At 39.4% G+C, this 23592-nt stretch overlaps 1 protein-coding gene and 1 long non-coding RNA gene across 6 annotated transcripts in view; one reads left to right on the top strand and one right to left on the bottom strand.

Annotated features, from left to right (window-relative positions):
* The first annotated feature begins 4379 nt into the window (after positions 1–4379).
* On the top strand, positions 4380–14240 carry LOC121276937. Its single transcript, XR_005942763.1, has 3 exons — positions 4380–4566; positions 6633–6737; positions 13889–14240. It is a non-coding gene; the product is annotated as an uncharacterized LOC121276937 (long non-coding RNA).
* apc (APC regulator of WNT signaling pathway) overlaps positions 5609–23592 on the bottom strand; it is a 258558-nt gene continuing 240574 nt past the window's right edge. For all 5 annotated transcript variants that reach the window (XM_041185629.1, XM_041185627.1, XM_041185626.1 and 2 more), the window contains 5 exons: positions 19860–19999; positions 19106–19183; positions 18088–18204; positions 16157–16371; positions 5609–13165 (listed from right to left, as the gene is read on the bottom strand). In XM_041185629.1, coding sequence (XP_041041563.1) covers positions 6523–13165; positions 16157–16371; positions 18088–18204; positions 19106–19183; positions 19860–19999 — 7193 coding nt within the window. In that variant the 3' untranslated portion in view covers positions 5609–6522. The remainder of the gene's footprint in view (positions 13166–16156; positions 16372–18087; positions 18205–19105; positions 19184–19859; positions 20000–23592) is intronic.

The raw sequence follows: 23592 nt of genomic DNA, 5'->3' as shown, positions 1-23592 counted from the left end.
AGTGGATTGAGATGTGCAAAATTTACTGATTGGTTGTAAAATGCTTTTAAGTGTTTCAGTATTCTGCTTTGAGACGGTACAATAGTTCTCGCTGTATTGTTCTCCCTTGTGCACAAGTAATAAATGGGGTTTCTATTAATGATGCCTTGGTGTGATTAATCTTCGACAGTACTAGTCATGATTCTAAGCAGTGGAACGATTTCTCCCTGATTCCCATTGACTTCAATTTTGCTCGGACTCTGTGATGCCACACTTGGTCAAAGGCTATCTTGATATCAAAGGCAAAAACATAATTACCTGGAAAAACTCAGCAGGTCTGGCAGCATCGATGGAGAAGAGTTGATGTTTCGAGTCCTCATGACCCTTCAACAGAACTTCTCCGCCGATGCTGCCAGACCTGCTGAGTTTTTCCAGGTAATTCTGTTTCTGTTTTGGATTTCCAGCATCCGCAGTTTTTTGTTTTTATCAATTTGATATCAAGGGCAGTCACTCTCAACTCACATCGAGTTCACTTCTTTTCTCCATGTTTGGACCAAGGTCATAAACGAGGTCAGAAGCTGAGTGACCCTGGCGGAACCCAAACTGATCATCAGTTAGCAGCTTTTTGCTCTGTAAATGCCGTTTGATAGTACTGTCAACTAAACCTTCCATCACTTTGCTGATGATCGGGAATAGACTGATGGGATGGCAATTGGGCCGATTAGATTTGTCCTGTTTTTTGTGGACAGGACAAACCTTGGCAACTTGCCACATTGCCAGGTAAATGCCTGTGTTGTCGCTGCACTGAAAGAGCTTGGCTAGGGGCATGCTAGTTCTGGAGCACAAGTCTTCAGTACAGCTGCCGGAATGTTGTCGGGGCCCAAAGTCCTTGCAGTATCTGGTGCCTTCAAGCATTTCTTGATATCACGTGAAGTGAATCGAATTGGCTAAGGACTGGCATCTGTGCTGCTAGGGACCTCAGGAGGATGCCAAGGTGGACCATCCACTCAGCACTTCTGGCTGAAGATGAAGATCTAGAGGATCCTTTACTATGAAGTCATTAAGTAACCATGTCTCATTACACATTACCAGGTGTAAAATAGCCCATTCCCTGCTTGGTTCTGGAACATATTGTTCCAAGAAATTGTCCTGATTGTCTATGATCTCATCGTCCAGACTACCTTTGCCAATTTGATTTATCCAATATGAAGATTAAAATCGCTCATGATTATCTTTCTTACCAGACCCATTATTTCTTGATTTATACTCAGCCCTACAATGTAGCTATTGTTAGGGGGCCTATATGCACTCCCATCAGTGACTTTCTTCCTTTGCTGTTTATGATCTCCACCCAAACATATCTTTAGTGAGACATTGGTGTCCCTCCTGAGACAAATGATTATCCCTCTAAAGTGATTATATAACAAAGTTGTCTTGCTCACTTTATTGGGTTCCAGATTACAAGTTGTTTCTTGTATTCTTGACTGAGAAGGGAAAATCAATGTCCTTCAAATCATCCTCAGAAAATGGGAAACAATCTACGTATTGATTATTGATTTTTTTTCTGTAGACTCCGGCTCTGAGACATCTGGATTATTTTTGCAAATTCCCAATTTATTGCAATGACTTCACCAGGGTTTGATTCCTACCTTTTGGCAAATGGTATGTTTCAAAAGCTTTCTGTATTTGTTTCCTCTTAACAGTAGTTTAACTTTCTTCAGTATGAAACAAGCAGGCTTTGAGCAATTTCTAACCAACATCTTTTTTCTTGGGATGCTGACAATCCCTCTCTTCTGACTTTGATCCCAGAGATAGAATATCCTATATTCTTTCAGAGGCATAGGTTACTATATGCCCCTCGAGGGTTTTTTTTTATTCATTCATGGAATGTGGACTTCGTTGGCCAGGCCAGCATTCATTGCCCATCCATAGTTGCCCTTGAGATACATGATACATTCAGCTTGTCCAGCAACAGAGTTTTTCCAATCTCTGATCAAATATGGAAGCTGTGAATATTCAAGGATTAAGAATTCTGGATCTCAATTGTGCTTCTCTTGTTCAAACCTAAAGATCAGTGAGGTAGGTTGCTTATCCCCACCAACCCCATGCTGTTTACATGACTCAGGAGTACTCCCAATCTAAGCCCAGACTCCGGCAGGACAAGGCACCAAGGAGGTGCAGGAAGACTAAACACAGCTGCAGACATGTCGGTCCTCTGAAATAATAACAGCAACTTAAGTATTTATATTGTGACTTTTAACATAAAATATTTCAAGGTACATTACACAGGAATTATAAAGTAAAATACACCACCAAGCCACATAAGGAGGTACTAGGGCAGACGACAAAAAGCTTGGTCATAAAGGTAGATTTTGAGGACTTAAGGAGGAAAGCAAGGTGAAGCGGCAGAGAGGTTTAAGGAGGGAATATCAGAGTTCAGGGGCCAGGCAGCACGGTGGAGCGGCAGAGAGGTTTAAGGAGGGAACATCAGAGTTCAGGGGCCAGGCAGCACGGTGGAGCGGCAGAGAGGTTTAAGGAGGGAATATCAGAGTTCAGGGGCCAGGCAGCACGGCCATAAATGAAGAGGCGGTTAAGATCATGGGGCTAGAGCTAAAGGAGCACAGACATTTGATGGTTGTTGGGCTGGGGTAGATTACAGAGATAGGGAAGGGTGAAAGCTCAGAGGAACTTGAAAACAAGGATGTGAATTTTAAGGTCAAGACATTGCTTAACCCAGAGCTAATGTAGATCAGTGAGCACTGAAGTGGTAGATGAACAAGATTTGATGTGACTAAGGGCACATGCAGCAGAGTTTTGGGCAACCTTAAGTTTACAGAGGATATCAACAACTGTATGTTGGACTCTGTTTTGAAGAAGCAATTCATCTACCACTTCGAAAAGCAAATTTTCCCAGTATCCTTTTTAAGTGCAATCTCAATTTTATAGTCCGAAATTATCCAATTTGTAATCCTCTTTCAGATAGGATGTGGATCTATGAAATCTTGTAATGTTTCTTTCAAACTTGGTGCAAGAGGCATAAAAAAATGAAATAAAATATTGGGATGTAAGAAACCCTGAGTGGCCATCAATGCTTGTTTCAGTGTGTTTCTTGTTTCCAGTTTCTGAACTGTCTTCTCTCTGGAGCAATCACATGATGTGCAAGCTAGATACATTTGGAAAACTGTATACATCAGGAAGTTATACACAGGGCCACCAGAAGTCACACTGAGCTGTTCTACTGATAATTTGCTGTCTTTATGTGCTTTTTTTTAAGAGGGATAGTTACTAAATATAATAGTTACTTAGTTTGGCATATCAAAGACCTTTAAAGTTCTGAAAATTCACCCTGGTGCTGAACGCTCTATTCAATTCCTCATGATCTCAGTTTTATTCTTCAGATGGATATATATCTTCAGCAAAGGTTTGGGCTGTTGCCGTGTACCAATTTTTACTTCCCTAACTTAGGTCTGCCATTTTTGTTTTAATGTCAACAAATTAGTATTTCTGGCTTTTGCCAAAAGCTTTCAGCAGAATTTGCGAGCTGTAAAATCTCTGGTATAGCAGATGGAAAAGCCAATGTAGCCATGGAAATGCAAAAGAAATCTCCATATAGAGAGAAAACAAAATACTTTTTGTTGTGTCAGTCTTGTGTATATAATTAGGAGGGAAGGAGCTGTAAGCCAGTTTTAAAATGCATGTTGGAAATACTCAGCAGGTCTAGCATCTGCAGAAAGAGAAACAGAGTTAACATTACAGCTCAGTGACTTGCTGAATATTTCCAGCATTTTGTGTTTTTATTTCAGATTTCCAGCATCTGCAGTACTTTGCCCTTGTATTAAAATACATATTGGTTGCTTGTCCTTGGGCCTGAAGTGAATTCAACCAGAAGCAGTGATTAAAACAAAAAATGCTAGAAATATTCTGCAGGTCAGGCAGCATCTGTGGAGAGAAACAGGATTAACATTTCAGGTCGAGATAGCCTTTTGTCAGAACAGCTGCGAACTGGTTGATAATACTTAAACTTTAAATCATTTTCCACCTGTTGCAATTCCTTCCCTTGTCATTTAACAATTTGTCTCCCATTTCCTCCCATCTCCAAGCTCATAATTCCCTCCCCACTCATATTAGTTGACATCAATAGCATACTTGTGTCACTGTCCTGTATCCTTTCAAAATCACCACCCGCACCCCATTAAGTAAACACAACCATGAATAATATGTCCTCTCCAGCTATCACCCATTCCCTGACCTCGCTAATGTCCTTGAAATTAGTGCTAGACTAGGTTGAGACTTAATAGGAGAAAGATGCAAAATATTCAAACAAAGGTAGGAGCAGCTGGGCAGACTTTAAGTCTCAAAGTTTTTGGACAGAAAGATACAGGTCTCGCTGAGACAAAAGGCTGGTGTGGTCGGCAGAAAGAAGGCTGTGGATCCTTTGCAAACTAACGGAAAACGGGAGGGAGGACAGTCTCTGGTCAGAGAGACTCATCCTGTGGCAATCTAAAGACTGTGGAAAATTTGACCTGCCAGGGAGAAATTGTGGATCATACTGCTGGTAGTCAATTCAGGAATTCTCCAAAAACTGAGGTAAGTGCCTTTCAACCTCACTCGACATTACGATTCTGTGAACCCATTGGAAGCTGGGAGTGACTGTAGCCTGTTTCCTATAAAGGCTGTAACCCTGTGGAGAGCATATTGCAGTGTGGGGTTATCAGAGGTGTTGAAACATTGATAAGGGTAATCTTTTCTGTAGTTTAGAGTATTAATTGCCAACTAGGTAATGTCTAGTAGATGTTGTTTATAGTTAGTTTGTTATAAGTCTTAAAAATTGATCACTGGAATTGCAAATATAATTTTAAAAAGTTATCAGTCTCCAAAGGGATTGTAAGTAACCCTTTCTCACAGCACCAGAAGTGCCCTGTCCAAAGTCATGAATGTCACTTCTGTAACTGATGTACTGATTCTTTTATCTTTACGTCCCTCCTTTTCTTTTATCATTTTTCAAAGGACCGTAGCAGAACTCTAGCAATGGCTACTTTTCCTACTCGCACAACTGTCACCTCTGGAGTTCCTCCACAGATTTATCTTTGGACTTTCTGCTTTTCCTGCTCCTTGATGACATGATCCATAGATTCAGTTAAAGTTTCCAAACAACCAATGACAACAAACGATCTCTCTCTCGAACTCCTCCCTCGACCCTTCAACCTCCTTCATCACAATAGTAGTAATCTAAAACTGATCTAAGAGATTGAGGACACAAGAGAAATTTCTTTACACTAAGGCTTGTTGGAACATGGAGATGCTTTAACACTGGGAGTGTTCAAGTCAGAAGATGATTGCATCGTTTAAGGGAAAAATGGATAAAAGCTCCCAGCGAGGAAGATAGACTGGATTAGTTTTGGATTGCTCTAGGAAAGAGCTGCACAGAGATAATGGCTGGCTGGCTTCATCCTATAATACAAGCTTATTTGCTGCTGGTTTGTCATCAAGTCATGGAGTCATCATTTTTATCAAGTCGCACTAACATTCCTTGCTTTAATAGTGAGCCCAGAAATCTCATTAAAAAAAATCAAAACATCTGCTTTTCTTCAATGTAAGGTGTATCCACAAAAATTCAACTGACACAAAATACATACAGTAATAATTTATTTTGAAATGTTCATTTAGTTCTTCTGAAACAATTTCTGTCTCATTCATAAAAGAGTAGCCATCTCACCTCAAATAACAATATACAACAAGTTACAGCATAGCAATGGCTCTAACTACTTTTCTGGTAAAATCTAGATCAGGAGAAAATACTCCAGTCCAAAGCTGCAAGGTTACAGACAATCTCTTTTTGCAGCACACACAGAGCAGTGTATATTCATACACCTTAGCTATCTATGCACATCATGTGATCACAGAATTGAGTCATTGCTTCAAACAACATACCATCCAATCTGATCATGCAGAAGAGCAGGCTGGGGAAGGTTGTTGCAGCAGAAATCATAAGGCTGTGAATTTCACAGCTGCATGATTGCTTAGAGGGTTAGGATACTTCACAATTACTAACATGGAATATTAATACTCATTTCATTCACTTTTTTGCATGTGTGTAATTAATTTCTAGTTTTTAAAACTCCCTGACCTTTTTTTGCTATTAAAATGTTGAACATGATTGATACGTTTTAATGGACTTACCTAGACATTTCCAAGTACTTTTAAGTTATTAAGCCAAGCAATACATAAAGGATTATGGCATGAACTCTTAATACATAATACAAGTAAAACTGACTGTACAATGTGTTGATTGGTTATGACTTGCAGGAATAATCTCAAACCTCCTAACCAAATGCATCTGCCAAATTTCCACCAGCATCTATATTGTTCCCTATCAAATATGGCTTCCTTAACAAAGACCCTCTGCAAAGAAAAAAAAAGTAGAGGTATTTACAAATGCATCTATGTTGATCAATATTTCTTGTAAAACCACTCTTCTCCAAATATCAGGTAATTGTGCCAAAATCATACATCGTAAATCAATTTTCTACAACCACAGTTATTTCAAACAGAAGTTACTAAATATGATCCAGAATGACGTTTAGGGCTTTGATTTCCACTAGACTCAGTGGTTTCAGATTTAGAGCTCTCCTTTCTTTTATTGTTGTTTACAGGAGTTGGAATTTGTGATGGCCGTGTGGAGCTGTTGTCTGTGCTACTTTTACGAGGGCTGGGTACATAATTGAAAGGAGTTACTCTTGCAGCAACAGTACCACTAGGTGAGTTGTGCTTGCTTGAACTGTTTGAACTAAAAGGTGTACGCTCGGTGACAACTGTGGTCTCAATTTCTGGTGAGGTAGCAGAACTGTTCATGGCAGATTTTGATTCTGTTGCCTTTTTCTCTGGGCTATCCAACTGCGTAAATGAATTTAAACATTTTTCCATTCTTAGACCATGAGGAGGAGTTCTATGTTCTGAAGCTAGTTTGTTCTGTCCATCACCTGAGCCTTCTTCATCACTTAGAAGCAACTTTTCAGGCACATCATCGATAACTGGGGGTGTATTACCTGTCGGAGATTTTCCAGGCCGAGGATTGTTAATTGGACAGTCCTCAATTCTCACCCACACATCCTCAGTCTTTGACACAGGAGGCGCCATCTGGTAAACTAAATGCTTAGATTCAACACTATTTGGAGCTGAAGAATTCTGAGGATGGTTGTTCGTTTGCGAAATTTCATTATCTTTAATTTTTCTCCAAGTTCCCCTCAAAGGAGCTGCGTTTTCCTTGACTTGTTTATTACCATATGCAAAATTCCCTTGATGTGGTTTTTCATCTTCACTTTTAGCTTTTTCACTTGATTCTGAAGAAGCTGACAGGATTGATGAAGAACTCCCTGTTCGTCGCCATGTGCTAACTCGAGGAAGGGATGAGGAATGTTTGCTATGTTCTCGCTTCCATGTACCTGATCTGTTCACAGGAAGCCTTGAAGGGCTTTCAGAATGAGAACGAGCTATGTCATGTTTCCGCATAGGCCTTCCTTCAAGATGTTCTGCAGAGAGATTTTGATTTGGAGGTACTTTTCTCCAACTGCTAGTTTGATTTGATAGATGACTGGGCATCCCATCCAGATGCTGAGATGGACTTAAAACTGGAGTCTGAGTTTGTGATCTGGTTGGTGATGCAGGCCTAGAAGGTGGTGATAAAGATTCAAAAGAAGTAGACTCTTCTAATTTTCTCCTTAATGTTGGACTTGGGGCTTCCTTTATAAAAGTTGACTGACGCATTAATGTAGGCCTTTCAGATCTGTCGGATTCACTGCCACTTGATTTTGTTGAAGACATTCTCGACAGTTCCACTCTTTTACCTGGAACAGTGCTGCTGGCACTCTGGCTTAGCCCCTTAGAATTTGATTCACTTCTTGTAATAGATGGTGTGCCCTTTCCTAGACCTGTTTGCTTTGAGGGGGCTTGCTGACTCATCGGTCTACCTGGAGATGTGTAAGGCATTCTTCCTGATCCTGAAGGTTTGGCTGAGGCAGTACTTGGAGAAGATGTCCTTGGCAATTGTGATATCTTGTTAGAAGGGCTGATCCCATTTCTTCCTGGAGATATTGAATTGCGACCGGGAGACTGCATTGGTCTTGAGAGTGATTGTTGGGAAGGTCTAGAAGGAGTAGAATCTCTAGATCCTGACCTAGAAGGTCCTTTGCTGCTTGATGCTCCCTGAGCACCTGTTTGCTTGCCTATTGGACTCGATTCTGATTTTACTGGAGTTTTAATGCTTCTCGGTGAATTATTTGAAGGTTGTCCTGGGCTTGGACTTTTAGAGGTTGTATTTTTCGGTGGCATCTTTGGAATAGGGCTGGTGCTAGGTGAGCTGTTCCTTACACCAGGTATATGAATCATAGTCCTTCCACGTGAGATCATAGGTATATTTGCCTGTTGTGTGTGTTTTGGTTGACTGGAAGCAGTCTCAACATTTGAACGGGCTTTCCCAGTTATTAAACTTTTATATACCCTTTTACCCCCTCGAATAGCTTTAACATTTTCCTCGTCGTTCTTTTTGTTGTCACTGGTGATTTTCTCACCAGGTTTCACGATTTTAGGGCCTTTATTGGAACTGAATGGTTTTTCTTCCTGGTCAGGTGTAAGATGAAAGGGCGATCCTAAGGAAATACCAGATTTAAGTGACAGAATGGAATCAGAGTCAGAAGAACCCTGTCTTGACAGGCAAGCAGCAGCTTGATGCAAGCTACTTACTATAGAATTAGCGCCCTCTTGAATGGCTTTCCAGTCAAAGCTTTCAGAATCTGGGGAAAAAGCCTGTTCTGAAAGAGGGCTTTGCACTTGCTCTCTTAAATTCATATGCTCTTCTCCTTCTTCTACTGATGCTGCAGAAGTGTCGCTTCCTGCATTTTCCCAGTTATTCTTACCTTTTGCAAGGTGTTTTTTCTTTTTTGGCATAGCTGAACTTATACACTCCTGCAGAAGGTCATCTTCAGAGTCAATGCTAAGAGAGCTAAGGGAGCTATTTCTAGAAAAGCACACAGGTGTGTCTTCAACATGAAATGACTTGGGCGCATAGCCAGAGGCTGGAGGTCTGTTAACTGCGACTTGACTATTTGTGTGCTCTCCCTGTTCGCTATGCTGTGTTGCTTTTTTATTATTATTCTCTTGGTCAATATCACTGAGAGAACTTAAGGATGAATTACGAGAAAAGCAGACAGGAGTATCTTCAATGGCAAAATTCTGCATTTTCTCATCTGTAACTGTTTCTCGGTCATTGTTGTCTTTTGGTATTTGGGAGAAAACAGCCTGCCTGTGTAATGCAGATTTTGACTGCCCTCTGCTTGGTAAGGATTTTTGACCTGGCTGCATTCTATCAGTGGGTTGCTGACTGTTAGGAATTTGCTCGTTATGACAATTTTTTACATCATTAGAAGGTTTGTCTTTTTTGCCTTTTTCTTTTTTCAGTTCTGCTTTCTCTTTTGTGAGATCGGTATCATCATCATCAAAGTCAAGTGAACTCAGTGAATCATTCCGTGAAAAACAATACGGAGTTCCTTCGATTGGAGTATAATGATGTGGGGAGTCAAAAACAAAACCTCCACGAATGCGGTTATCACTATTTGGTGGTTTATCTTGAAAATCCCCAGCAGCATTTTTTGTGGTTTGCCTTTTGCTAGCCTTTTCCATGTCTTTTCTGTGTTCTGTGTAATTGCCTTCAGCAGAAAAGCTACTTGGAGGATCAGGTATAGATGTTCGCTGTAATGAACGTGCTTTGTATTCAGTGTTCTGAGACAACGGTTTCACTGGAGATGTTGGCTTCCTTTTCTCAGCCTCTTGCTGATTTGCATTGTTGACAGGTGTTGATACATGTTGCATTTGATTCATCATTTTTTTAATTCTATAGGGTTTATGGCTCTTTCCTTTTGGCATAGCAGAGTTTATACATTCAGCTAAAATATCACCTTCTTCCGTTTTCTCATCTTGCCCTGGTTGAGCAGTAATGAGGCCTTTTGCTGTCTCAGCATCATCCATACTCCTGCCCTCAGTTGGGATAGTATCTCTCTTTTCCATCATTGCAGATTCAGGCCGAATGCCTTCTGAATTTGCTAATTCATTTGGAGGTGACTCAATGGTGAGGTCACTTAGAGATGTAGCTGTTGAAAAGTTTATTGGCGTTCCTTCAACACAGTAGACTCGTGGCATATCTTCCCTAAATATGTCATGATTAAAACTGACATGCTTTTGAGCATGGACTCTATTTTGATTAGAAAGCAATTTGTATACAGGCAACTGACTTGGTTTCCTTGCTACAGGAGGTGGTATCCGTGATGTTGTACTAGCAGCAGTTTTCTTTGCCTTACTGGAAGATTTAGTTGGCATGGCTGAATTTATGCATTCTTCTAAGATATCAATATCGTCGTCATCATCATCTTCCAATATATCTTTCTCAGGTTCTGCAGCTTTCTCTGCTTTACACTTATTTTTCACACTTGTATTTTCCTCCTTATCAAGCTCTTCACTCCTATGATCATCTTCATAAACAGGAGGCATTACTCTGAGCTCAAGATCTTTCTGAATAAATGGCTCATCAAGGCTAAGAGCGCTTAAACTTGATGCACAAGAAAATCCATCTGGAGTGTTTTCTGTGGCAAAATGCATCAGGCTATCAGCATCCTGAGAAACTTGGACTCTTTGGACTGCTGCATTTACAGCCTCTTGCCTTTGGCCAGTCTCTCTGCTTTTAACATTAGTTTGTTCCTTGATTTTATGTGTATCTCTCTTTAGTTGAGCTGGTTGAGGTGGAGGAGTTTTACTTCTACTGGGAGGCATTGTCTGTCCTGGACTGTCTGGAAGATCACTTGGGCTTATAACTCCACTAACCATTTCACTGCAAGGTTCACTCTGAATGGAACTGGCAATTGATTGACTTTCAAAACTCCCCAGTGAGCTGACTGAACTGCATCTGCTGAATACCAAAGGAGTTTCCTGCACATAGTGCTCTGGTGGGCTTTTAGGAGTCTGTGCTCCACTCTTGGATGGTGATTTGGCACCTGAAGAGAACTCAACAGCTTTCTGCCTAGAAATATCAGGTTGAGACACATTGGTGGCCTGCAGCCTACTTTGTTTCATGCGCGTATGCTGCGAAGCAGAGGAACCCTCACCTATTGCTGCCTCAGCAGATAACTGTCCATGACTTTCCTTAAGGTCAATAATCTGCAACGTGGTTCCATCATCTGATACATGCTTGGCTTGGCCACGCCCTTCCATCTCATCCTCTGATGATAGAGATGATAGTGAACTACATCTTGAAAAACAAATAGGAGTATCCTCTACACAATAAGTCTGCATAGTTTCTTGGTTAATTGAAGGAGCCTTACAAGTGGTTGATTTCTGCACTGCTGGAGTGGCAGTTGTTCTGGTTTGTGCAGCACTAGGGTGAAGTCGCCTCTGTTGAGAAGATGTAATTTTGGAACTTGATGTGTTTCCACAACTTGATGCTGCATGATCCTTTGTTGCATCTTGAATCGGAGGACCTTTTGAATACATGAAAGATTGCTTCTGTGAAGGTGGTGGGATTTCTGAGGAATACTTCAAGCTGTAATCAATTGGCTGTTCAACATGGTGTTCTTCCTCTGTAAACTTTATGCTATAATTTGTAGGCCTGTCCTCTTCCTCCTCATGCTGTTGTTCTTCAGAGTACCGTTCACTGTAGTTGGTTGGTTTGTCATCTTCATAATCATCTACTTGGCAAAGGGTTGGATTAACTTTTTGGTTCATTCTGTGCTCAGAATCTGCTCTAATTTGCTCTGATTTATGTGCCCTGGCCTTGTAAGAGCAATCTGACTGACCAAATCGAGGTTGGAATTTAATACGTGCTTCATCCCCACTACAGGTACTTTCACAGTAAATAGAATATTCAGAGGGTTGAGTTCTGGTCTGTTTATGTTCATTCCTTTTCATCTCCTCTTCCACAATATGCTTTTGCCGTGCCCACTGTTCATTTTGGGATGGACTCTGTCGGCCAGAGTTTAACTGTTCATCTGAATATTTAAGACTGTAATTAATTGGTGTGTCTAATTCTGCATCATTGTCATCTAAATGATTCGCATTGTGAATTTTGTTGGCAAGATCAGCTGGATATTTTTCATAATTGCAGAATTTGCTTTCATCATCCTCTGAATAGGACTCTATTGATGGTTTCATCTGCCCTCTTTTCCCATAGCCATCACTGCTGCTAACGCTATTCAAGCTATCATTTGATGACCTCCTGTATTCCATTTTCCCATAAGGCATGGAAGTGGTTCTGTTGGAGTTTTCAGGTTTAGCATAGTTAAAAATGTTAGAATTGGGATGAGATGATGATGCTCGTCTCATTCCAGTCCTGTCCTCTGGCACACAATGTAGGTCAGAAGCAGATGCTGAATTTCTGTCCTCTGAGGATAAATGTATACTTGATACCTCATCCATCACCTTGGCTATTTGAGCGGCAGTAGTAGGAATCTGTCTGCCTATTCTTTTTGAAGGATCTGGCACATTATCAGATGAAGCAGGAAAGGAAGCAGCATCTGTTCCTCTTCGATCCCTTTCTATACTTCGGTCTTTTTCTGCTCTGGAACTTTCTACACTCCCCCTGCTGTCTCTTGAGGAGCCAGGTAACATTGAAGAAGCCATGTATGGTGACAGCACAGTCAAATTTCCAGTGTTGAAACTCTCTGACCTGCATACCCCGTCATCATTATGCCTTCCAGAGTCCAGAACATACTCACTATATCTTCCTTGCTTATGTCTTTGTCTATTGCGATGGGATGTTTTAGGGCTCAAATTATCAATATTATCAAAAGTCTCTGATAATTGTTGAGCATCCAGCTCTGCTTCCAGAGCCTTTTGTTTTCGAACATGCAGAGATGGTAGACTCGATCCTGGGGACATAATGTTGGCATCTTTGTATTTAGCAGGTCTGTTGGCCATTAGATTCCTCAAAGCTGCAGCACTTCCCATTGCAATCATTTTGTGTTTGGAATGAATTAGATTTTTGAGCATGCTAACTGCTCCCATGTCCCACAAAGATTCCTGATCCTTGGCATTGCGAGCAGAGAGATTCCAAAGGGTTCCACATGCATTGCTAACTATTGTCAAGCTGTGCGATTTTAAGTGCTGTAGCAATGTCTGTAGGCAATTGTTTTCTCGTAGGATTTGTCTGGGTAGAAAACAGAATTATTTATAAAACCATTTATAAACCAAATACACGCTAGCTTATATCAATTTCAATCAAAGCAAAAAAGCCCAAGAAAATAAGAATAATGTGTGAAACAGTCACAGATTATTTGTGTGGACTGTCCTTTTCAAATTCACGAACACAATCTTGAAATGCTTTATGGGATAAGGGAGGGGAGGGGGGCAGAGAGGGGAAAGCAGCAGGGGAGAAGAGGGGGAGAGGAAGGAGGAGGGTGGATAGGGAATGGGAGAGAAGGGAAGAGAGGAAAGGGGAAAATGCAGGGCAGGGTTATAGGGGAGTGCAGTGGACTTAAAGGTTTTAAGTTTTCTCCTGCAAGAAAGAGACACAACCGTTATTTTTGGTGGCTGCCTTACAAGGGGCATCCTGCATTAAGGCAGTTGTCTACTGTAGGGAAACTTTGCCCTGTAGGTGTGGTTAGGTATCTGGGAAGCAGGCATTTTAAATCTATTTCCAGAGACAGCTCTGTATTCAGAGACCTCCAAGAGGGAACAAAGATAAAAAGCCATTGCTTTAATTCATCAGGTAAAGCCATATATCCAAATCATTGTGGTGGCGTAGAACTCCATGGAAGCTGAAATAAAAACAGGAAATTCTCAGTAGATCAGACAGCATCTGAAGCAAGAGAAACAGAGTTAATGTCTCAGGTTGATGACTTTTTGTCTGCCTTAATTTCTCTCTCCACAGATGCCACACCTGACCTGCCGAATTTTTCCATCATTCTGCTTATTACAGATTTCCAACATCTGTTCCATATTGCTTTTATATCCATGGAAGCCAAGATGTCTTCTATGTTACCACCAAAAGATAGTAAGACTCTCAAAATGCTTTGTTACTTTGAAATGTTTAAGACAATGTGAATTAAGGGCTCTGTCATTTTAATTAACCATTTATTCTTGTTTCTGTAAAAAAAAAATACATCTTGCATGAATTTCAGATTAGTTTTAGCCTGACTGGCATAGTTTGTCGGTAAGGTGCTTTTCCATCTTTTGCAGTAATCAGAAACCTAAATTGATACTACATATTTAAATTGATACTACATATTTAAATTGATACTACATATTTACTATATACTACATATATACTAAATTGATACTACATATTTAAATTGATACTACATATTTAAATTGATACTACATATTTAAATTGATACTACATATTTAAATTGATACTACATATTTCCAGTGTATCCTCAGCAATTTCAGACTACATTCATAAAAAAACACCAGCACCTTTCGCGTCAAGAAGGTGCCTCAAATAGCAAACAGATAAATGATCAGATGACCTATTTCAGTGCTCCTGGTTGAGGCATGGCAATCAGTGAGGACAAGGGAAAATCTCTCCTACTCTTGAGCAGAAAAGGCTTCAGTCTCAAATCTCATCTAAAAGATGGCACCTGACTCAGATGTAAGAATAGCAAAACTGAGCTAAGGTCGACAATTATACTGCACACACAAGGCTGAATTTGGGTTTATAGGAAGTGTGGGCTTGACTATGGAAGCCTACTTTTGCATTGTGCAGGAGTTGGATAGATTGCGAATAATTATGAATCTTCTGCTTTGAATACTCTGTACTTCAGAAAATTGTTCTAAATTTTAAGATTCAGTGCTGATATCAAAAATTGTAAATTGAGCAGTACCAAAAACTGCAGATACTGTACATTCAGCTTGGAGATTCAATTTAACAAATCTATTTGAGTGACATACATGCACTTAATTCCAACAGAGGAATATTTTTCAGCAAGAGCTTTCTTAACCAATTTAAGTTTTTGAAAATGGTTATCTATATTTATAGATGTGAGCTGGTAAAATTTCTTGTAAAATTAGTTTCATTCTTCTATGAAAATATTATTCCCCACATCATTAGCATATAGATAATGCTAAACAGAATGGAGAGTTTGCTTACAAGTGTGAACAACTTTATGTCAGTCCGTGGTTTCAAATTCATAAGCGCCATAAATGGCCAAACTGCATCTGTTGCGATTACCTTTGACCTGCAAGCAGTACAGTAAAAAAAATTTCTTTAAAATGGCTACGGAATACTTTTTAAAGAATGTTTGAAAGGGACTTTTAAGAATTTGCATCGATTGCAAAGGGATCAACTGGAATTTTCTTGGATAAGAAGAAATGACAATCACTGTGACCTGGCGACCCTTGACCTGCAAGTAGTACAAACAGGAAGTAAGTTAAGATACGGACGCAGTGTAGTCAAAGACAAAGAAGGTGCGGCAGGGGAAGAACAAAGGAGGCATATTTACAAGGAGGTGTGTGTATAACACATTGGAAATGGAGAGAAAGCTGAAAACAGAAAACAGAGTGAAAACAGGGATTGCGAATTGGACTATTCTAGTGCTATGCTTCAGTTTTGCCAGATCCGACCAGACCATTTAACATGGTTTGTCAAAGGATCAGCTAAAGGAGTCTCAAGGAAATCTGGGCCATCAAGACTGTAGTGAACCTAGCCAAGGATGTTCTGCAGGAGCATGTCATTTGGGTGACGACTATCCCTGGAGAACTTAGAAGGAGTGGATGTGGGTGACTTGAGGAAAAAATCCATTGAGGAGGAAAAGTGAGAGATCCAATATTGGAGGCTGAGTTGGAAAAACAGAGATTGCACATGCTGCCAGATTGCTGCATGGAGTGATGTATCTGCTATTTGTGCAATTTACAGTCCACCCCAACCATAATATGCCTGGCAATTCACGTTTAACTTGCATTGATTCTGATTTGTGTGAAAGTAGAATTTCTTCATTTGGGGGTTGTTTGGTAAATTTGGTTATTTTGGTTTATCCCACGGGGATAGTAACATTTTGTGGATGCCTGTGGATGCGGAACCTAGGGTATAATCCACTACAAACACTCAAAAGTCAATGTATCTTTCAAATCACCATGATTATTGATATCTAAGCGACTGTTTTACATAAAGTGACGATAAAGGAAGAAAGACTACACACACCTGTGATCTTCATTTGTAGCAATCAGACTAGAAACATTCCTTAGGATGCCACCTCCACTTTCAATAATGGCGAGTGTATTAGTTTGGCTTCTGTAGGTTAAAGTGCCGACCAAAAATGCAAGAGCACCACAGACAGCACAGATGTCAGCCTTATTCTCAGTGCAGTGAGCAGATAAATTCCAAAGGGCACTAAGAACACTCTTTAGGGTTGATTCCTTTAAAAATGAGGGAACAATTAATATACAATTATAATTTTTTTATTAGCATGACTTGGGAGATGTTTTTGAACATTTCCATGATATGTAAAACATATTTTGTGTTGTGCATCTTTCAACACATAAATTTGAATGTTACAACATTTTTAATTTCTCTCATAATTTTTCCTATTGTCTCCCCCAAAGCATAATTAGAAAGATTATAAAAACCTTGATAGATAGCACTTGCAATATATTACAGTAGTGTATACAATCTTTATGCTGTCAAATTTAATGAGATATTTATATTGCAACAATAGGTAGGTAAAAGTATTTTAATGCCTGCTTGGGCAATGACTGTCCACAATGTTAGCGGTCTGAGTAAATTAGAATATTTCTTTTAAGTATTCACTCTGCTCAAGATCAAACAATCCAAGGGTGGGAGAGTATATTTTCTGTAACATTTCAAATATGAGTTTATTCCCCATCTTTTAAGTTTTTTTAGGCTATGTACATTAATTCTGCTGGTCAGTGTTGTTCAGCAATTGGTTGAAGGGCTTCAATCTCCATGGGGAAATGCCAAGCATTGCCTCTACCTTCTACAACATTTAGTTGAGACGCAAATTAAATGGATGAAATCAATGTACAACCTACCAATACATGGCACAGCTATGATCTCTCTTCTATGCTGTAACTATTATGTATTTTTTATGAATCACTAGTTTGCGCTTTGGAAATCTTTATCTTGAGATACTAAGCTTTACAAGAGAAAGTACAGATAGGAAATGACATTCCACAGATTTTAAAGTAGACCAGAGTTATTTTATTCTTTTACCTTATCAAACAAAACGCAGTCATGGGATCCTCGAAATCACTATTTATAGAAGCAAATCTAACAGAAAACTATGAAGATTTGCAAGATTCAGGATCTAAGACTCTGGAGCCTCTGCTCAGCAAGAGTTCAGATTTAAGTATCAGGCCTCGAGATGAGCCTGATTTTCAGCGCTTGAGAATTTTAATTCTTCACGCCTTCCTTCAACATGCACTCCCATTTTGAGACTGTCTTGTGGAGTAAGTACAAGTACTTGGAGTCAAAGTGGTGCTGCATCCATCTTTGACTGGAACTTGCAAGTAATCAGATACATAACTCTTCTCCTCATGCAAGTCACTGTTTTTAGAATTTGCAACAGAGGCATCTATTTGACCTATCCTGCCTCTGTTGGCTCTCCAATGGGACTCTCTCCTTTAATCTCTTCACCTGGTTGTTTCACCCTTTTAAATTCTTGTTTAACTACTTAGCAATTTCTGTTTTTAAATTATTTTCAATAGTCACCCGTGCTAACATATATACAAGACTCTAATAACCATTGTGAAAGTTTCTTCCATGTAACACATACATTCTTCTAATGATCATCTTGCATCCACAATATCTTGTTAATGATGCAAAAACAATGGAAAAAAATCTTTTGCTATTTACCCTCTCAAAAATATTTCATAATTTTGAAAACCTCAAGTTATCTGACAAATTAATAATATACATTCTTACTGGATCATCGATCACAAAAACAATGATTATTTTTCATAAAAGGAATAGTTTTGCTGAAGTTGTACCAATAAGTTCAATTTAGATTTTAAGTAGGTAAGATAGCAAGAGAGTTTAAACATTTGAAAGTCATGTGTGAATATTTTGAATAGAACACAGCTGTAATTTTAACTTTTGTGAAAGAATTGTTCTACCTTTTTCACATCCAATGCACATTCCATTAACGCGCTCACACTTCCAACTTCACGCAAGATCTTTTTGCTGTTTACATCTGCTCGCCATGATAGATTTCGCAATACGCTTGCAATTACCTATAACAGAAAAATATGTTTGACGATCAATGAAACTGTTGCAATGCTTTGACTAGATTTGCCATTTTTTTTTTATGCATTCCTAATGCATGACAACATGGAACTGATCGCTATGGTCATTCGGCTCTCTCAAGTTAATACAAAAATATTCTTCTTAAAAATTAACAGAAAAAGCCAGTCGTAAAATAAAAATAAACGATGGTAAGGATCTTTCCACAAAAATGGTCATGGTTGTGCTGTGATTCAAATATACAGTGTTGAACATCTGATTAAATGCAGCATTTGATTAATACGTGAGAAACTATACATCACACTGAAAGGCAGTTTAAGGGTTTGTGTGCATTATCTTCCCCCAAATTAAGGTAGCATGATGACTAACATTCTCAGCTATTACTTGTGCCACTGTTTCCAATTTATTCTCAACTTGGCAAGACAGTAGCCATATAATGATCCGTTTAAGGTGCTCAATGTATTTAGGAAAATCTTACACTTCTAATGGTTTTGTTTAACCAAGGTGGTTTTCAGAGATTGGTTTAACAATTCTATATACTGAAGTTAGGAACAGTAGTAGGCCATTCGGCCCCTTGTGCCTGCTCTGCCATTCAATAAGTTAATGGCTGAATGGTTTATGTTTTGAATTCCACATTCCCATCTGAATTCCACATTCCTATCTACCCCTGATAACCAATGATTCCCTTGCCTAACGAGAATCTATCTACCTCCGCCTTAAAAATATTCAATGACTCCATCTCCACCGCCTTCTGAGGCAGAGAGTTCCAAAGTCGCATGACCCTCTGAGAAAAAATTTCTCCTCGTCTCTGCACTAAAAGGGCGACCCCTAATTTTAAAACAGTGCCCTGACCTTCCACTGAAACCTAAGTTTAAAAACTATTATTCTTACCTGCTGTAGATCTTCACTTTCTGACTTCAGTTGAGCTACCATTGCTCTCATACAGCCTTTCATAGAACAAAGCGTGGCCTGTGAAGAGGAAACAATATTGCAGAAACAACTCTGACATAAACGTAATTTAATTTTTTTATGCCACGGTTGCTTAAACATTTCAATCATGACAAGTGGGAAACACTAGCTGACAATCGATGCAAACAATGACACCAGCAGTAGACAGGAATTTGCCACCACAGAAAACAGCTATTCCACACAAATGAGTCACTGTCATACCTGCACGGGAGGTGGCCATTCAGTCGATAGAGTCCATCCTGGGCTCTTGTTCAGCAATCCAGTCAGTCCCACTCCCTGTTCTATCCCCTTGGCTCTGCAAGCACCCTTTCAATTTCCTTTGTCTCCAATTTCACCACCCTTGTAAGCAGCGAACTTGAGGTCATTACCACTTGCTGCGTAAATACAGTTTTTCCTCACAGCCCATTGCATCTCTTGCCCAAGGCCATAAATCAATTTGATCTTAATTTCAATATAACTACTCATTCTAGTAAATTTATTCAGGACATGACTATACACCAAATTAGTTTATATATTACATTTTTTTTAAATGACAAGGCAGTATAAGTAAAATACAAAATCTGGAGATGCTAGAATTCTGAAGTGAGACAGAAAATACTGGCAACACTTTGGAAGAAAACAGACAAGTTCAGTTGAGGATGAAAAATCTAAAACTTATCCATAATAAATTTCCTACCTTATTTGCAACATCCCCAAATGTTAAATTTGTAAGTGCCATCCCAGCATATCGTCGCAATGTGACACTGTAATGGTCATCAGTGAGTCCATACATTTCACAATCAACTTGCAACAATTCAGCTATTGCCTGTAAACCACCTACATATTAGAATAACAATGGTTAAAATTAAAAATAATTGTTTTGTGAATGAGTTTAAGAAGCACTGAGAACAAGTTAAAAGCATCTTAAGCTTAACTCGTGTTTGAAACAGCATCCTAAAAATTAATTCCTCATTTCAAACTGTGTAATATTTTGTTCACAAATGAGTGCATATGTAGGTTTACAAATTGTCTGCATAATATGTCATCATTCACACACTGATTTTCTTTAAAAGTGAGTCACTTATCTTATCAGTGCTTGTGAGATCTTTCTGCACATTAATTCATTGCCTACATAACAATAGTGACTATAATTCAAAAAATAGCTGACTATGAACCAGTTTCCAAATGAAAGGTTTATACTTGACTGCGAATCCTTCACTCCCACCTGGCAAAGTAATGGAATAAATCATAATAAACAATGAGATAAAGTATATATTTATGAGAGTGGCCACTAATTTGTTTGGCATTACATATTCTATTTATACTTAAAATTGAAAATATAAAATTGAAACATGTTCTGTAACAGCACAAGTGTATGCCTAAGAAAATTATCTCAAATTCCCAGACAATCACTCCAGTCTCAACACTGACACACACACACAAATATATATTTACACCTCCCCGTGACCATAAGGTGATACTTAAGGTAATGGTAGCTGTAATTCTTAAAACCGAATATACATACCACAGCTTACCTTGCAGGGGAGGGCTAAGCGGTGTTATGTGCATGTTCTGTTCCATCTCCCAACTTATCTGACTCTTATTATTGACACCAAATCAACCTGACTACCTCTCAGCTTTCTTCAATGTCTTGCCTATTGATTATATTACTGGACAAGTAATACAGCAGCCTGATTTAGGAATCCAGATTCCTAGACTAATAACCCAGAGAACATAAGTTCAAATCATACCATGGCATTTTATGAATTTGAATGCGGTTTTAAAAAAATCTAGAAATAAGAAACTGGTGTCAATAAAACTGACCATGAAACTGCCAGATTGATATAAATACATTAATGTCTTTTCTGGAAAGAAACCTGTTGTTCTTCCCTGGTCTGGCCCGTATGTGACTTCAGAACCATTTTTACACGGTTGACTATAACTTCCCTCTTAAGTAATTTAGCATAACGCTTTGTTAAGAACAGATGATAAATGCTGGCCATGAAAGCAACTCCTGAGAATCTATTAAAAAAAACACTGCTCCTGCCAGTACGTATCTCTCTGCTTCAGCCCTCTTGATGCTATTCATCCTTTTGCTGTACCCTACCAGACATTTAGTTAGCCAAACTTCCTCCTACTGTATTTTGCCCTAACTGGCCATTTCAACTCCCAACCTGCTGCTACTCACCAACCCAAAGACAACTTCTTGTGCTGCCTGATCACATGACCATATTTGACCCAAAGGCACAGCTGTACAGCAGGATGTCCCTCTTATTATCATATTAGGCAATGACCATCTCCAATGAGAGAGAATCTAACCATCGCCCCATGACATACCATCGCTGAATCCCCCAGTATCAACACCCTCAGGGTTACCACTGACCAAGAACTGGATTTACCATATAAATACTGTGGCTACAAGAGCAGGTCAGAGATTAGGAACCCTGCAGCGAGTAACTCACCTCCTGATTCGCCAAAGCCTGGCCACAATCCACAAGGCACAATTCAGGAGTGTGATGGGATACTGTCCTCTTGCCTGGATGAGTGCAGCTCCAATTAACACTCAAGAAGCTTGCCGCCATTCAGGACAAAGCAGCCCAATTGATTAGCACCCCTTCCACAAACATCCACTCCCTCTACCACCGACACACAGTGGCAGCAGTGTGTACCATCAGAAGGTGCATTGCAGAAACTCACCAAGGCTCCTTAGGCAGCACCTTTCAAATCCATGGCCTCCATTATCTAGGAGGACAAGGGCAGCAAATAGATGGGAACACCACCACCTGGACATTCCTCTCCAAGCCCCTCACAATCCTGACTTGAAAATATATTGCCATTCCTTCAGTGTCACTGGGTCAAAATCCTGGAACTTCCTCCCTAACAGCACTGTGGGCGTAACTGACACGTGGACTGTAGTGGTTCAAGAAGGCAGCTCAGCACCACATTCTCAAAAGCAATTAGGGATGGGCAATAAATGCTGGCCTAGCCAGCGATGCCCGCATCCCGTAAATGAATTAACAAAACCTCAAGCTCTCTGCTGTGCTATTCAGGCTCTCCTGACCTTTCAGGCTATTCTGGATCCAACCCCTGTTCACTTTATTGACCATTCTCTCACTCTTTCTTCTATATATTGATCATTCCTGCTCACTAATGCAAAGCCCTCGCTTCATTGCTTACCCAATTTCAATGCTCATGACTACCATACAGATCTTGCCTCCAGCTGCCTCTTTCAATAACACATCCTCATCTATCTCCTGAACCTCAAGGGACAAAGACAACAAGGGTCACAATCCCACAAGTGCAAAGAGGCGCAATCATAGATGCTGGAAGTAACTAATTTCTCATCAGGTACAAAAATTCAAATCAAGCAAATAGAACTACTTGATTCCATATTCACAATATCCCAAAATCTTCACCACTCAATTATTGTTATAGCTTACTTCAAAATCAGAATGCATAAAGATAACAATTTTATGCTAAAACTGTACAGAACTGTTCAGAATTCATTAGTACTATGCGCAAATCTCCCAAGAAAGACATTGAATGTGGTGTAGAGAACAAAAGTCTCATTCCTAATGTCATACTTATAAGAAAACACAAAGAAAGATTAAGACCTTAAATAACTCACTATGAGAAAGGCCACAGGAAATATACATGCACACAAAATTATATTGTATATGATGGTGCATGTACCACAAGCACACCACAAAAAAAGGTCTTGTTTATTTCAGAAAGGATTCCATTGCTTATTGATTGTAGCTATATCGACAAAGGAAGAGGACGAGTTAAACTGTCATTTTTCTGTCAATGGAGAACAAAATTTCTGTTTTACAGTTAAGTAAGAGCAACAAATTAACTTCTTACTGCTCTATATTTGATGTAAAGGTTTTGGACATAAACTGTGCCAAGATGATTTTTTTTTAAAACTCAGGATTTTGATAAAAAAGAGATTAGCCTCCTAAAACAGCCAAATGCTAAGTTGTGGATATTACAATGTGAGAAAAGATTTTCTCCTAGACACTGAACAAAAAATAACAAATTGTTGCCGTTTGCAGTTGTTCAGAAGGTTACAATGTTTGAAAATTTATTTTAGCTCTGAGGGAGTTGTGAGAAAGCTTCTAAAGATCTAAATGCAAAGTGGAAATTGGGCAGCAACGGGAGCAGAACAGAAGCAGGACAATCATTTGAAATTAGACTATCTGCCAGTGGGCAAGCGCATATGCTTTCCTTATTTTTGTAATATTATGCAGAGAGAAGTTATACTGATTGTACCAAGTGTCTCTCATCATATTCTTATTGCCTACAATGCAATAAAGCACCTTATTGATCAAACTGAATCGCATCTCACCCAACATTAACTTGGTCTTTAAGAAATCCAAATATATAAAATACAGAGATCTAGGTCAGAACACAAGGGTGTTTCATTATTA

This window comes from Carcharodon carcharias, chromosome 4 (genome assembly GCF_017639515.1).
Source record: "Carcharodon carcharias isolate sCarCar2 chromosome 4, sCarCar2.pri, whole genome shotgun sequence".
NCBI classification, from domain to species: domain Eukaryota; kingdom Metazoa; phylum Chordata; class Chondrichthyes; order Lamniformes; family Lamnidae; genus Carcharodon; species Carcharodon carcharias.
Note: the sequence above shows the minus strand (reverse complement) of the source record. Positions and strands in the feature narration are given on the sequence as shown.